We start from the raw sequence: 14,871 nt of genomic DNA, 5'->3' as shown, positions 1-14,871 counted from the left end.
TAACTCTCTGGACATACTTTCATCAAGGCATAACTCTTGACAAAAACATTCATTGATTCTAAAAGTTTCTTTAAGTTGTTGTGACTTATTGAGTTACGTGGGTAGACGTAAGGTAGAAAAGCCTTAGTATCCAGGGAAGCTCAGTCTGTTTATTATTCAGGAGTGTGTGGTTATTGTACACAGCTGAACAAACAGACAGGGTTATTAATTGAGATAAATGAGGAGGTAAGGTTATTATATACAGTTGAACTTAGGAGGCAGGTTTAGGTAATCTTGGCTGGAGCAGTCTCTATAAGGAAGCAGTCTTCAGGCCATAAACATCTGAGGAGAGAAAGGTGGATGTTTCCTGTATTATTAACATCTGCACTCAGATCTTTGGGAGGCTTTGACATCCCTGAGCCTCATCCAGGGAAGGCGTTGCCACTCCTGTGGGGCTGAGGCCTTGGTCCCTGACGTGACTGTGTCTATGTCAATCAATACACATTCACTCAGGACTTTATTTACTCCCAACCTGGTGGAGAAGGATTCCCTCTGGAATTGTAAGCTGCAAATAAACACTTCCTTCTACAAGTTTCCTTGGTCAGGGTGAGAAGTGGCAGATTCCGTGTGCTAACTTACTAAGTGATGTGCTTACCTGCTTTGAAGAAGCAAACATGATTAGTTGATGGCAAACCAAAGGTCAATGCTTCAAAGAACTCATCTGGGTTGTTATAAAGCCCCTCTTTTTCATGGAGTTAACCTATCATGAGGTTAGGAGATGACCTTGTTGAAAGGGTTTTTCAGCAAAAGAGTATCTCAGCAATGGGGTAGGGGCCGGGGGAGCAATATTTCTAAAGGTCCTGAATAATATTGAGATTTAAGGTGCTATTAGGTAGCCATTTGGATTGGTTATCTAAAGGATATTTGAACTAAATTTTATTGCAGAAGTGAATAATTTTGGGGCTCTTTAGGTTGGGTACCAGATGGAGATGCTGGAGGCTTTCTAAGAGGCATCCCAAAGGAGATGAGAGGGTATGGAATGTACTGTTCTCATGGATGAGAGAGAAGGTGGGGAGGAAAAATGCCAGTGCAGTCTATAGTCAGGGGTGTTCCCAGGACTCAGGGTGGACTGGAGGAAGGCACAAGCTGTACAGTGGGTTGTCACTACACTCAGCAAGGGTCAGGGCAAATAGCTCAAGGAGATAGCTCGAGGAGATTCGGTGCGTGGTACCAGGGCTTCCAAGTGAAGCCAAAAGGCGAATAACCAAGCTCAAGAATGAAGTTTCACCCAAAGGAAAGGGCAGAAACTGGGGTTGGTGAAGAGGGCCAACCATGGCCTTGAAGACCATGGCTAGGGGTACCTCTGCCTTCAAGAGTGTCCGGCTAGGGGTGCCGGACACTCAATGGTCACGTCCTTGGACTCACGGTGTGTTTACACTGAGGGATCATTTATCCATTGACAGTGATGGATGGAGGGCGGAGAAATTGGTGAGCCAGAAGGTGAACTAATGGGATCAATGAAAGGGGTTTACAGGGAAAGAGTATCTTGGCTAGAAGGGCCCAAAATCTCTCTCTCTCTCTCTCTCTCTCTCTCTCTCTCTTACACACACACACACACACACACACACACACACACACAATCACACTGCAAAAAGCAGACCTCATGCAAGAGATGTATTGGGGTTGGGGGATGGGTATGTAAAATGGCTGCCTCTGGGCAGGGATGGAGATAAGGACAGCACAGGCTGTGATGGCAGGCATTGTAGGATGTATGGAGTACATCTATGGTGTATTGGCTGTTGGTGATTGCTGGGCCATTGGTGCTGAATCTTGAAGGTAGAGTGGAGGATGGGGAAACTCCAAGGAGTTTTGGCGAAAGCTTTACCTCAACCCCTGGCACCAGAATCTGGAATATTCTGGTGGAAGTTCCACTGCAAGCTCCTTCCTCTATCTCTCCAAATCCTGCTGCATCTCAGAAAACCCAACAAATGATGACCCCTCCCCCAGAGATGCTCAAGACCACTCACTCCCACAGGGTATTTAAACTGTCCCGGTCTCTCTCTGGGGATGGGGGTGGGTGGTTTTGGAATGCCATCCAGGAGCACTGTATCCATTAAACGTGGACTTTTTAAAAATTTGGTTTGACTTGGTCTGATTTGGATTGTTGCATTGGCAGAGAGGCTTATTGGGGTGCAGAAATTTTTCACAAGGAACCTGGTTCTGGAATGTGGACAAAGGAATTTTGGCAGTTCTTAGAATGCCCAATATTTGCTATCGTTTGGTGCACCCCTGCCTTTAACCCCAAGTCTTGCAGCAGACAATTTTTAACCATAGAAAGCTGTGTGTAACTGAAGCAAATTTGCATTCATTGCTTTTCCTGACCTTGAGCTCACAAAAAAATCACCTGCCTCCGCCTCCGGAGTTCTGGGAGTATATGCATCACAGTGCGTTCAAGGTGGGCATGGTGGTGCATGCTGGAATTCTGGGAGCCTAAGTATACACTGTCATGCCCACCTTGAACAAGAATTGAAATAGATTGTGGGGTGGGGGGGATATGTGTGTTGCTTGTATGCTTGCAGGCACAGGTATATCTGTGCTATGGCTCAGGGAACAACTTTTGGGAGGCAGTACTCACCTTCCACCTATTGAGGCAGGGTCTCTCTTGTTTCTTCTCCTGTCCTGCATACTTGATAGCTTCATCTGGCCTGCTGCCTACCATGCTGCTTGGGCCCTGGGACTCTGGAACGGGGGCAGTGAGGAAATAAAGAAAGGACCTGTATACGAAGCTGGGATCAGGCAAGGGGCTTCTCTAACTCCTGCAACCCTGGAATCGAATCTCTAGCTTGTTCAGTAAGTACTTGAGTAAGGGGATGGAGGAGTGGGGGGTGGGGTGAGGTTGAGGCTTGGTTAGTAGCCACAGGAGATCTCTGCAGGGGAGCAATCTTGGGCTATAAACATCCTAGAGGAGGAAGCTGCTTTCTCTTTGTAAACACACTGATCCATCTTGCCCAGACTGGCAAGGAAGGCTTTGCCATCCCCTTTGAGCCTGACCCATATGGTTTTGCCAATTTACCATAGGCCAGTTGGTCTTGGAGTCATCCCCCGGCCATGGTCCTGTCAAAATATGTGCTCACTCAGGGCTTCCTCCACTCCCTACACTGGACCATGATTGTTGTCTGCCTCCCTTCTCCACTCTAGGAGCACGGGGATTACAAGGGCACACCACCATATCTGCTTTACACTTACGCATGCGGTCCGGGGTTAGAACTTAGGTCAAACTCACTCATCAGGCTTGTGGGGATATGCCAACCATCTCCTAACCATCTGAACTATATTTAATGTGATTCTCCATGTCAGAACTATTCAGAGACCTCTCTCACCCTCTGACCCACTATGTGATTCTTTCTTAAGCTGTTTCTGGACAAAGCCATGAGTGTCAGAGAGTTGTTCTCAAGCCTGTTTACCTTGTATGTCCCTTCTGTGTTCCGATTCTAGCAAACAGTAGGGTGGAGTTTGGGAGATCAAAGCCTGCCACCCTGTACCTTGTACTTCCACAGTCTCCATACCTCATGTGGTTCTTTCTCAAGGGAGTGGATGCTCAGGTCGACTTAATAGATTTAGCTTTGTACCAGGGTCAGCCTGTCCCCTCTCTGGACATTTCCAGTGTGACCTTCTCTGCACCATCTCCTTTCTGCACCCCAGTCCTTGCATAACTCCTCCTTCAGTGAGCTGTGCTCTAGTCAAGTCCGAGTTCCATCTCCATAGTGCCTACGCTACGATCTGTCCCATGAATCAGGCGAAGGCCTAGAGATTGGACTAAGAGACAATACAGCGGGTCATTTGTTCAAGGGCAACGTCGGAATGTCGTTTATTGAGGGGGATGGAGTGGGCTTACATACTGACTTACAGCACAGTGGAAAATAACAGGATTTTCAGACTTAGCTCCTCCCCACCAGGTGTGTGTTAGCAAAACAGGAAGATTACCAATGACAACTCCAGGGGGCAGGAAGAGTACCAATAGCAGCTCTGGGACAAGAAGTTCCAGCCAATAGTTTTAGGCTTGCTCAAGGTGCCTGGGGGAGTCCATACAAGGCCCCATTCATCTCGGATCTTGGGGTTCTATAGAAAGAAAACCCCTGCCTCCAACTCCAACTCCTCTCTGGTTTCCCACGTAGAAACTGCTTTCTCCAGACCCAGCAGTTCCAGGGAAGGATTGACCGCTCCGTTTGCCTTTCCCTCTCCCACACAGTTGGTGCCTGAGCTAACTGCCCTCTGTCCTACTTTGGTTTATCTCTGTTCTGGTATCTTACAACATTTGGGCTTCCCCTGGCTTCCTCCTCAGTGAAAACCAAGCCTCCATTGCAACTTCCCTATAAAAACAGTCCTCCCCCACTTTGTGCTGGAAGCAGGACTAATGATGGCATCTCAAGCCAAAGGGAGCCATAGAGCGCATTCCATTCCAAACCTGATGCACACATTTGGAAATTATGAGCCAGAGAGACAGAATGACTGGTTGATTGGCTTGCCCTTTAAAAGGATTTTCAAGCCTCTTGCCTCTTCCTGGTCATCTTAGAATAAACATTCTCATTCATAAACTCGTCCCCCTGCTTTTAATTGATGCCATACAGCATACATAACAAGACCTCCAGTTCACATGCATTGGGGCAAAGGGGAGTAGATATGATATCATTTATGATAATTATCGTCTTTTTTAGGTTTCCCCCATTGTTTGTGACTTCCCCCATGAGAGGGAGTGGGGAATTTGTGGTTGGCTTGGTTTAGGTGCATTCTTCTGGGTTCACTGAGAACCCATCCTGTGAATACTAATCTCTGCCCCCACGCCTCACCAGTTTGGAGAAATGTGAAGAAGGGTCACGTAGACTTTCTGTGTGCTGTTGACATAGTGCCTGTTTGGTTCTTTCCCCCGCCTTGCCAATGATTTGGGCTTCTATTTCCCTTTCATTCTGATCAATTAGGGGCTATTCTCCAGTCAGTAATGACTCTCAGTCTGGGGGGGGGGGTAGATGGAGCCAAAGGTACCCTGGTTTGCCTGGGACTTACCAGGTTTTAGCACTGAGCACAACATGTTCTGGGAACTACCTCAGTCCTGGACAAACAGGGATATCTGGTCACGCTGAGACTCCTGGACCCATTCCCCCTCACCCTTCTTTCCCCCAAAGCATAGCAAAATATCAAAATCAGGAATTAGGGACTGAAGATATAGTCCAGTTGCTAGAATGCTTGTCTAAGACGCACAACACCCTGGGTTTGATCCCCAGCTCTGTATAAACTGGTATAATGGCAGACACCTGTAACCCCGGGTCTCAGCAAGTGGACAGTGGAGGACCAGAAGTTCAAGGTCATCCTCAGCTATATAGTTTCAGGCCAGAGTTGGCACCCAAAATCTCTCTGTTCCCTGCACTGATGCCTCTTGTGATAACTGCTTAGCACCCAACTGGTTGTCCAGGAAGGCTTCCTCCGGCAGCTCAGCAACTTCGTCAGTACAGATAGGCAAGTGTCCAGACACTTTAAGAACACATTCTGACAGGATGACAAAGGGTGGAATACACAGTTTCACTGTCTTGGGAAAAGCAAGATTATAGATTAGTTAAGTTTATTTCAAATATTAGTGAGTTCAATCACAGCAACTTTGAAGCTGGAGTAAGGGCTCATTTTTACTCAAAAAAGAAAGAAAAGGGATTGTGGTTAAAACTAAAAACAAAAAATTTTATAGGGTTATTGAAACTAGAAGTTGGAGCAAACAGCTGCCTTGTTTTGTTTCCATTTATCTGAAAAGGCCCAGACAATGGGATCTTGAACATACAGACTCCTGGCGGCAGCGATGTTGTAAAATGTCTAGTCTCCCAGTCTGATTGGAGCTTAGTGAAGACTTCATGCTTAGCTTGTGGGAGCTGGAGATTCTGTTCCCAGCACCAGTACTGTAAAACAAACAACAGACCCAATTAAACAAACCCCTGTGGGTCTGAGAGTGAGTTGGAAGTAGTGGGTGTAGGATGAGACCCCAAGGACATGCAGATGAGCCTGGAGTGGGGAGACACTTGTCTCATGAATTTGCAACTTATGCTGTTCTTTGAAACGGAACCCAAATAGGAGCATATAACGTGTAGGGTTGAAATGTCCTGTTCTCTGCTGGGTTTGGTTGTTGCTTAGGTAGAGTTACAGCTGGCGACAGGAGCAAACACTGCTACCCAGTGAGGCTGGCTAAGGAAGCAGAAGAGAGCATACCAGGCAGGAGGGATTTTAGGGGCAGACACAGATGGCTTATTAAAAAGATACCATTACTGTTCTCCTAGATTTTTTCTTTTTTAATTGGAAGATTTAGCTGAGCATGAAGGCACATACCACTTGTAAACCCAGCACTTGTTTTGGGGAGACAGTCAAGAGGATCAGGAGTTCAAGGCCAGCCTAGGCTACACGAGAGCCTATCTCAAAAAAATAACACCCCCCCAAATTTAACTTAATAAACTAAGTCACATTGAGAACAAATGTTCTCAGGGCACACAACTGAGCCACCACACTGTGCTGTGCTTGTGTATTTCAGTCTTATAATAAGCCAGTGAAGCTAATTGTGAGCTTTTTGTTCTTTTTTTCTTTGTGTGTGTGTGTGTGTGTGTGTGTGTGTGTGTGTGTGTGTGTGTGTGTGTTGCTTGCATATGTGCTAGAAGAGGGAGCTAGATCCTTTGGGTCTGACATTACCAGTAGTTGGGGATTGCAATCTGTGCACTGGGAATAAAACCTGGGTCCTCCAGAAGAGCAGTAACTTCTCTTAACCACTGACCCAGCTCTCCATCCTGATTTAGCTGTGTTTTTAATATCTGCATTTGATATAAGAAGAAAGGAAACTGAGGCATGCGGGAACAACCACCATAACGACAACATTAGACTCTGCTCTGGTATGTCTTGGGCTAGCCATATATATTTGTCCACTCTTGACTCCTCTGTCACCCTCTTGGTGACACCCAGGGATGGGTGGCAGCAGGGTTTATTTATACAAGTGCTTTTGTGCACACTAGCCCATTTAATCTCCGCTGCGCTGTAGCTTCTGCTATCTATATCCTACAGATGAGGAACTTGAGGTTAAAAGTGTCAGTTACTTGTCAAAACTCTTCCTAAGTCCAGCACTGTGCCCTGTCAAACAGTGTAGGGAAAGGGGCTTCTCTGGTTATATAAGGATGATCAAGGTTTCCACCGCTCCACGCTTCCTCCTTTGGAAAGAAGGTGGTACAGTGGGTTTCAGCACCGGTTAAGGGGCAGTATTCAGATTGAGGGCTAGAATAAAAATTCAAGGGCAGAGATCAGCCTGAGACAGCTTGTGGCCTTACTCTGGCCTGTTTTGGTATTGTCTATTTCCTCCTCCTTCTCCACCTTCTCCTTTGTTTTGGTTTGCTTGATTTCAAGACAAGGTTTCTCTGTAAACCTACCCTGGCTATCTCGGAGCTCACTATGAAGACCAGACTGACCTTACACTCTTAGAAAACCGCCTGCCTCTGCCTCCTGAGTGCTGGGACTAAAGGCGTGTGCCAGCATGCCTGGCTTCAGTTTGTTTTTTTTTTTTTTCTTTAAAATTTTATTTTATGTGTATGAGTGTTTTGCTTTCATGTTTGCCTGTGTGTTTGTGGTGTCTATGGGCACCAGAAGAGGGCATTCGATTCCCTGGAACAGGGGTTACAGAGTGTTGTGACCTGCCATGTGGGTGCTGGGACTAGAACCCAGACCTTCTTTCTGCAAAGATACTCCTTGCCCTTAACCGCTGAGCCAGTCAGCTCTCTAGTCCTGGTTTGCTTTTCTGTAGACCAGGTTGGCCTGGAACTCAGAGATCTGCCTGCCTCTGCCTCCCAAGTGCTGGGATTAAAGGCGTGCGTCACCACCACCTGCCTGGTTGATTTTTGACCAGTTGAGAACAGCATCAAAAGAACACACTGCTTCTCAATGTGTGTTGCTTTCAGATTTCAGTGTGATTGTGAATAGTCACAGTATGATTTAGTAACATTTGTGCTCTGGTAGCAAAACAATGAATGAATGAGCTATCCACAAGCTTAAAATATTTGCGGCCTGGCCCTTTCAGAAAAGGTATTACCAATAAATACAGTATGATAAGCATATTTGCCTGGGATTTTTGAAGAAAAGGTTGGATGACGATTGTGAGTTTCCTAGATAACACAAGCCTACTCTTTTCAGCACAAATGATTACTTAAAACATACTGCAGGGCTGATGAGCATCTCAGCAGTAGAATGTTTCCCTGGTGTGCTGTGGTTCAATGCTCAGCCTACACAAAAAGTTTTTAGACATGTTTCAAAACTGTGGCATTTTTGTTGTTTTAAAAACAAAGTTAACTCACTTGATTTTTATTGTATGAAACTCTATAAGGTTACTGGGGGTACAGTTCAGTTGACAGGCAAGTTTGGCTCATGACTGTAATCCCAGCCCTTAAAAGATATAAGCAAAAGGACCAGAAACGGAAACTCTACCCTGGCCACATAGTGAGTTCAAGGCCAGCCTGGGATACAGGACACTTCTGTCTTGAAAACAAAAACAACAGCAGCAACAAAAATGTATGTGGGCCCCATATCCTGTGAAGGGAGACTCTGGCATGAGTTTCCAGAAGATGGTCTATGCATTGCTGATGGGGAAAGATGGTGAACATGGTATGTACTTTCCAGAGGTAAGGGGTCAGGTAACTATATGTCTTAGAGACAGCATCAAAAGTGGTCTCAGTGAGGTCACCCAGGTGTCAGCACAGCCTCTGTTGATCTGGAGTGATCACTAAATCCAGCATCAGCTTCTTGGACACAGAAGAGGAGGAAGGGAAGCAGTACAGAGGTCTGTCGCCTGTCGTGAGGTGGTATGGTATTTCATGACCTTGTCATCTTAGCAGTCTGCCTGGATCGGTGGAGATCATGACCAAGGTGGAGTAGTTAACGCCAAAGCCATCGTGACCATTTTAGTTTCTAAATGGTGACAAAATCTTGAACCTAGTCTGATGGCGAATAGTCTACTTCTACACCAGCCTGATCTTCAAAGCCTCACCCTTGAGGGATATCCACAGGAAAAAGCCAATAATCTTGGACTCCTTGACGGTCAGAGGGAAAAGACTGATCTTTCTCAGGGACTTGCCCTTTATACCCTTGACTCAGCATCCATCCCAACTTGGTGATGGGAGGCTATTCCTGGTCTTCATCTCTGCCTTCACGATCCTTGTGGTCTGACCCCAGGCTTCCACCACAGTCCTGGGAAGCCATCATGGTCTCCTGAGGCTACTGCTGAAACATCTGTGACATTTCAAGTGTAGGTCCCTGGAGCATCTGCCATTTGCTGTTTTCTCAGGGAAAAAAAGATGCCGCTTTTTCAAAAGGAATTTGCAGACTATATGTTTGTTAGTTTGTCTGTATTTCTGTTTTAGCCTTTGTACTCTGCTTATTTTCAGATCAGAGGAGCATCTGGCATTGATCTAGACTTGCTGGCATGGCTTTCGCGTCCCTTCACAGCTAATACTTTACCCGACTTTGTAAAGACTTGAGGTGCTGGTCTTACACAGTAACAAGATAGGCATTGAAAGGAGACATGGAGGTGGCACACAGTTGTAATCTCAGGCCTCAGGAGGCTGAGACAGGAGGATTGCTGAGAGTTTGAGGACAGCCTGGGTTACCTAAGTGAATTCAAAGCCACTGTCGGCTACATAAACAAAGTCTAAATAAAAAGTTGGCTATTTGGAATCTAAATTACCTCATGTGATTTTGAACTTGAACCTGTTTCATTCTTGGACCATCACCTGGTCCTCACAAAAGAGTACCTCTGCCTGCTGGTCCGTATATCCCTGCTTGGCTCAGAAAAAAATTGCTATGATGTTATGCAAACAAAGGCCAGCTTCCAAAGGGACTAATACTGCCTGAGTTTTGATGTGTAGATGGAAAGTGGTAAAAGAATTATCCTGAGATCAGGTATAGGTGTGTGTGTGTGTGTGTGTGTGTGTGTGTGTGTGTGTGTGTGTGTGTACTTTGACTTTAAAATCTGCTAATTGTCTCATGGTAATTTAAAAGCAGTGAACTGTTCTGATAAAAGTCAGATTTTTCTCGTGTTTTGGAACATCAGAAGAGCTGGCTCTGGTTCAGTGTGGTGCTAGTCCCTAGCATGGCAAGGGGGATGCTCGCTTTGAGAGGGTAGGGGTGCAGGTTCTCATTCTCTCCACACCGACCCTCCTTCATTGGATGCCCGCACACCTCGGCCAGGTGGAAGCTGTGTCTGTGAGCTCACTGTGGGCCTCGCTTTCCTGTCTCTGTCTGCAACACTCTCTCATTTCCCTGTGCATGGGAGCGCACAAGGCCTACCCTCAACTTCTGATCACTGTGTTGGCTGCGGAAGGATTTTCTGTTTACTTTCTGACCTCCTTTTTGGTTGAGAAGTTAGAAGTTGCTGCACATACACAACTGAAGCCTTCCATACAGGACAGGATGGAGAGATCTGGCTGGAGCCTGGATGACTCAATCAAGCCAATTCTTTTGGAGCTTCTAGGAACAAGCAGGATCATGCAGGATTCAACCTGTGCCGGAGTAGAGGCTGGGAAGAGTCTTTGTGTTGTATGTCATGGGAGAGCTGCCATGATCAAAAATTAATTCTGCCTTTCAAAGTAACCAGCACAAGGAGATAGAGGGCTCCTAACAGAGAAATAATGGCAATTGAGCAATGAAAATGTGAAATACTCTGATGTGGCCCTATATGATATGGGAATATGCTGAATGGAAATATTGTGCCCTGCATATCTAAATATTATGTCAGTGGATAAATAAATAAGTGTTACTTTGGTTTATAGCCAAGAATGACACCCAGATTCCCAACCCTCTTCTGCTTTTGTTAACTGGACGTAAAGCCTCTAAAAAGTTAATGAGAAGTCAGTCCTTGCAGGGTGGATGGTCCTATGTCTGCCTCCTGATTGCTTAGTTTCTGTTAGTGTGTGGGCCCATCCACGTGTGCTGTTAGTCTTCTTCTGTCTCTTTTGTGACCATAAAGGTTATCCTGAACCACAAAGAGGCGGGATACAAAATATTCACTTGAGGAGTTTTTAGTAGTTGTAGCCAGGTAGAGTGGACAGGGCAGATACAATGCCAGTTAAGTGCTCAGCTCTCCCAGTCATTTGCTAGAAGAAGAATGTGTGCTTGATTACCACATAGAACAGGCAAAACAAACCTACTGCTTAGGCTAGTCACTAAAAGACATCACAGATTCCTCTCGGTCCATTCAGCAGAGCCAGGGCAGACATGCTAGCACAAATAACAGAAGGGCTTTGTGAGGTATGGTGGTGATGGTGTTTCTATACCACTGCATTAAATCATAAATCGTGTGGCAATGCCCCAGCCTCCCACCCTACCTCCACCCCCTCTGCCCCTCTAGAACAATCTGCTTGGTAATGAATTCTTGAGTTCACTTTATTTGGCACCCACTGGCACTCCCTTTCAAAGATCAGTTTGGGACAAGGGGAAGGGGCAAAATTAGAATCTCTAATTTCCCCTCTAATTTCCCCTCTACCATTAGCCACTGCACAGCCAAGGATATATTTTGCATGAATGAATAAAGTAATCAGAATTCAGGCATTCCCTTTATATAACATTCTCTCTCTGTGTGTCTCTCTCTCTCTGTGTCTCTCTCTGTGTGTGTGTGAGTGTGTGAGTGTGTGTGTGAGTGTGTGAGTGTGTGTGTGTGTGTGTGTGTGTGTGTGTGTGTGTGTGTGATTTTTTTTTTCTGGGCCCAACTAGGGAGGTAAATGATAAAGAAGAAAAAATGTTTTAAGTAGTTGGGTTTTTTGTGAGTATTTGCTTGAGGAGGCTTTCTCTATGTAATCCCAGCTGTCCTGGAACTTTCTATATAAATTAGGATAGCCTCAAACTCACAGAGAGCTGCTCCTCTCTGCCTCCTGAGTGCTGGGATTAAAGGATTGTTCCAGCATGCCCACCTTGATTGGTTTCCTGAGACAGGCTCTCATTCATAGCCCAAATTAGCCTAGAGTTTGGGATTTGCACTCTCCACTCCAGTCTCAGCCTCCCAAGTGCCCAGGTTACAGGCATCCATTGCCACACCTGGTTCAGGGTAAGGTGTGAGTTTGGGGATTAAGCAACCCACTTAAAAGCCTTAAGTAAAGTTTTTCTTTTAAGTTATTAAGAACAGAAATCAAAATATGAGTTCATCAGCAGGATCAGGGGTATAGGCTGTTTTTCAAAAAAGGAAAAAAGAGTAACAACAGGTTGGTGGTGGGGCATACCTTTAGTCCCAGCACTTGGGAGACAGAGGGAGGCAGATCTCCGTGAGTTCGAAGCCAGCCTGGTCTACAGAGTGAGTGCCAGGACAGCTCCAAAGCTACACATAGAAAACCCTGTCTCGAAAAACCAAAACCAAAACCAAAAACAAAACAACAACAACAACAAAAAAGAGTAACCAAAGGCAACACTTTCGGAATCCAGACTTAGACTAGGCCTGCTTCCTGCTCAGTGTGAACAGGAGGAATCTCAGTTAATCAAACTGGAGCTCCAGCTAGGCATTCATTTGCCATTTCCCAGAGGGAGGACCTGGTGCTTACAGCGACAAGCATCTGCCAAAGTCCTCCAATGTTGTATGCCATCTGTCTGTCGCCAGTGTGTACTGAATTAACAGATGCTTGTGGGTCTGCAGTCGATCCTGCCTAGAAAGAGCCACAGGACCAGCCTTGGTCCCCAGAGCAACCACATTCTCTGTGAGCTGGCAGGCCACAGGTGCACAGGTAAATTAAGAGAATTCCAAGCCTTGTAACAGACCTGCTCTTCCTGGTTTCCCTGAGTCACAATGACGATACTTCCAGGAATTTTTACAAAGGCCCAGAAGCATTTGTTCTTTCTTCAGAGTTCAGGAAGTGCGAGAGTAGGGTGGGTGGGAAAGAGACTAGAGAATACCAAGAGTTATAAAGTGACCACAAATACCATGGCATCCTGTGGCTAGGTGCTTGAATATTGCAAATAATACTGTGTTGACAGTTCAAGACATCTGAAGCTCTAGGTGAAACGGAAACCAATGGCTATCACATTTCGCCATAGTATGTCAGCTCAGACCCTCTGGTATGAGAAATCACCTTCAAACAGTGTCCCACGGATTGATTCTTAGTTCCCTCTTCTCATAGTCTGGGTAGGCACAACACACTGAAATGATTTAGTCCGTCTCAGCTCACCACAGACATTTTTTTTCCTGCTGATTATCTATTTAGGCTTGTTACAATGCCCATTTTCCTTATCTCTGCCCGGAGGCAGAGATAACACTGAAGTGAATTTAAAAAAAAAAAAATGAACCAGAAAGAAGAGAAATAAACACCGAGTAGCTGTTGCCCTAAGTCTGGCCAGAAAACACAGCCGCCTCTTCTGAAAGGTCAGGAGTGTACTCAGAGAAGAGGGCAGTTTAGAGGGAAGGAGGGGATGTGGGTGGGGTTGATGCTTGAGAAAGTCGGTTCCAGGTCCCATCACACAGTTTGCTTGCTCTTGCTTTTCATGTGCAAACCAAGAGGCTTCCCAGAGGCTGGGCTTCCCAGAGGCTGGGCGGGGCTGGGCTCCTACTGGCGGGATTTGGCCTCTGGCGGCTTCAGATGCCAGCGCGCAGCTGGAAAGTTGCTCATCTCCAGCCTATTCCCGAGGATGGACCAGACATAGAAGACTGGAGACCTGTGCCGTGAGGACTGGGGAGCACGAGCCGGCAACTCTGCGGGAGAAACTGGCGAATCTGGGGGAACCAGGTCCGCCTCTCGCTCCTGGGCTTTCAGAACCGCATTGCTTCTCCCTCTCCCGAGGTAATTCTTCCCGCCTGGAACTGAAAATAATGAACCTATGGATGAGTTGCGTTTTCGCTTTCACTGCGCTCAGTGTGGTGATTTTTGTGGTCTTTTATCAAAACCAGCTAAGCCCGTCCAACTTCTACCAGCCTCTCAACAGCTCCAGCCAAAAGAAGTCTGTCATCGCCTGTGATTACGGCTTGCAAAATCTTACGTTCTTCATGGGGGGGAACACATTGCCACATCCTTTGGGAAGAATCTCTTGCCAACTGTACCAGACCCACAGTCATTATATCACCAGACCCCTGTCCAAAGAAGAGGCTGCCTTCCCCCTGGCCTACATTATGGTGATCCACAAAGACTTCAACACGTTCGAAAGGCTCTTCAGGGCCATTTACATGCCCCAGAATGTCTACTGCGTGCACGTGGATGAAAAAGCCCCCGGGAAGTTTAAAAGGGCGGTGTGGCAGTTACTGCATTGTTTCCCGAACGCGTTCCTGGTTTCTGAGGCTAAGAAGGTGGTCTATGGTGGCTTTTCCCGCCTCCAGGCTGACCTGAACTGCATGAAAGATCTGTTGGCCTCCAAAGTCCCCTGGAAATATGTCCTCAATACCTGCGGGCAGGACTTCCCCCTGAAAACCAACAAGGAAATAGTTCACCATCTGAAAAGATTTAAGGGGAAAAACATCACCCCAGGGGTGCTGCCTCCAGAGCACGCCGTTGTTCGGACTAAATATGTCTACCAAGAACAAAGAGGCAAAGGCGGTATCTATATGAAAAAAACAAATTCTTTGAAAACTCCACCCCCACACCAGCTGACCATCTACTTTGGCACGGCCTACGTGGCCCTCACCAGAGACTTTGTCAGCTTTGTCATGACTGACAAAAGGGCCCTTGATCTCTTAGAGTGGTCTAAAGATACCTATAGTCCCGATGAACATTTTTGGGTGACACTCAATAGGATTCCAGGTCAGTGCTGAATTGTCATTGACAATGTTTCTTTAAGTTGCATCTTTACGCTTTATTTTCAGATTGCAAATGTGTGTCTGTGTGGGAGACATTCTGTTGGTCCATGACACAGGTCCCAGGGATT

The 14,871-nt window shown here is 46.3% G+C and overlaps 1 protein-coding gene across 4 annotated transcripts in view; it reads left to right on the top strand.

The window, feature by feature from the left end:
* Gcnt2 (glucosaminyl (N-acetyl) transferase 2 (I blood group)) overlaps window positions 1–14,871 on the top strand; it is an 83,160-nt gene that overhangs the window by 40,557 nt on the left and 27,732 nt on the right. The window contains exon 2 of one of the 4 annotated variants that reach the window (XM_051194398.1): window positions 14,297–14,747. The exons of 2 other annotated variants lie outside the window; for them this stretch is intronic. In XM_051194398.1, the coding sequence (XP_051050355.1) occupies window positions 14,297–14,747 (451 nt within the window). Of the gene's footprint in view, window positions 1–13,759; window positions 14,748–14,871 lie in introns of those variants that run through there. One more of the 4 variants, XM_051194396.1, reaches the window with a different exon arrangement.

Source organism: Phodopus roborovskii, unplaced genomic scaffold (assembly GCF_943737965.1).
Source record: "Phodopus roborovskii unplaced genomic scaffold, PHOROB, whole genome shotgun sequence".
Lineage (NCBI taxonomy): Eukaryota > Metazoa > Chordata > Mammalia > Rodentia > Cricetidae > Phodopus > Phodopus roborovskii.
This window is presented reverse-complemented; position numbering and strand designations above follow the sequence as displayed.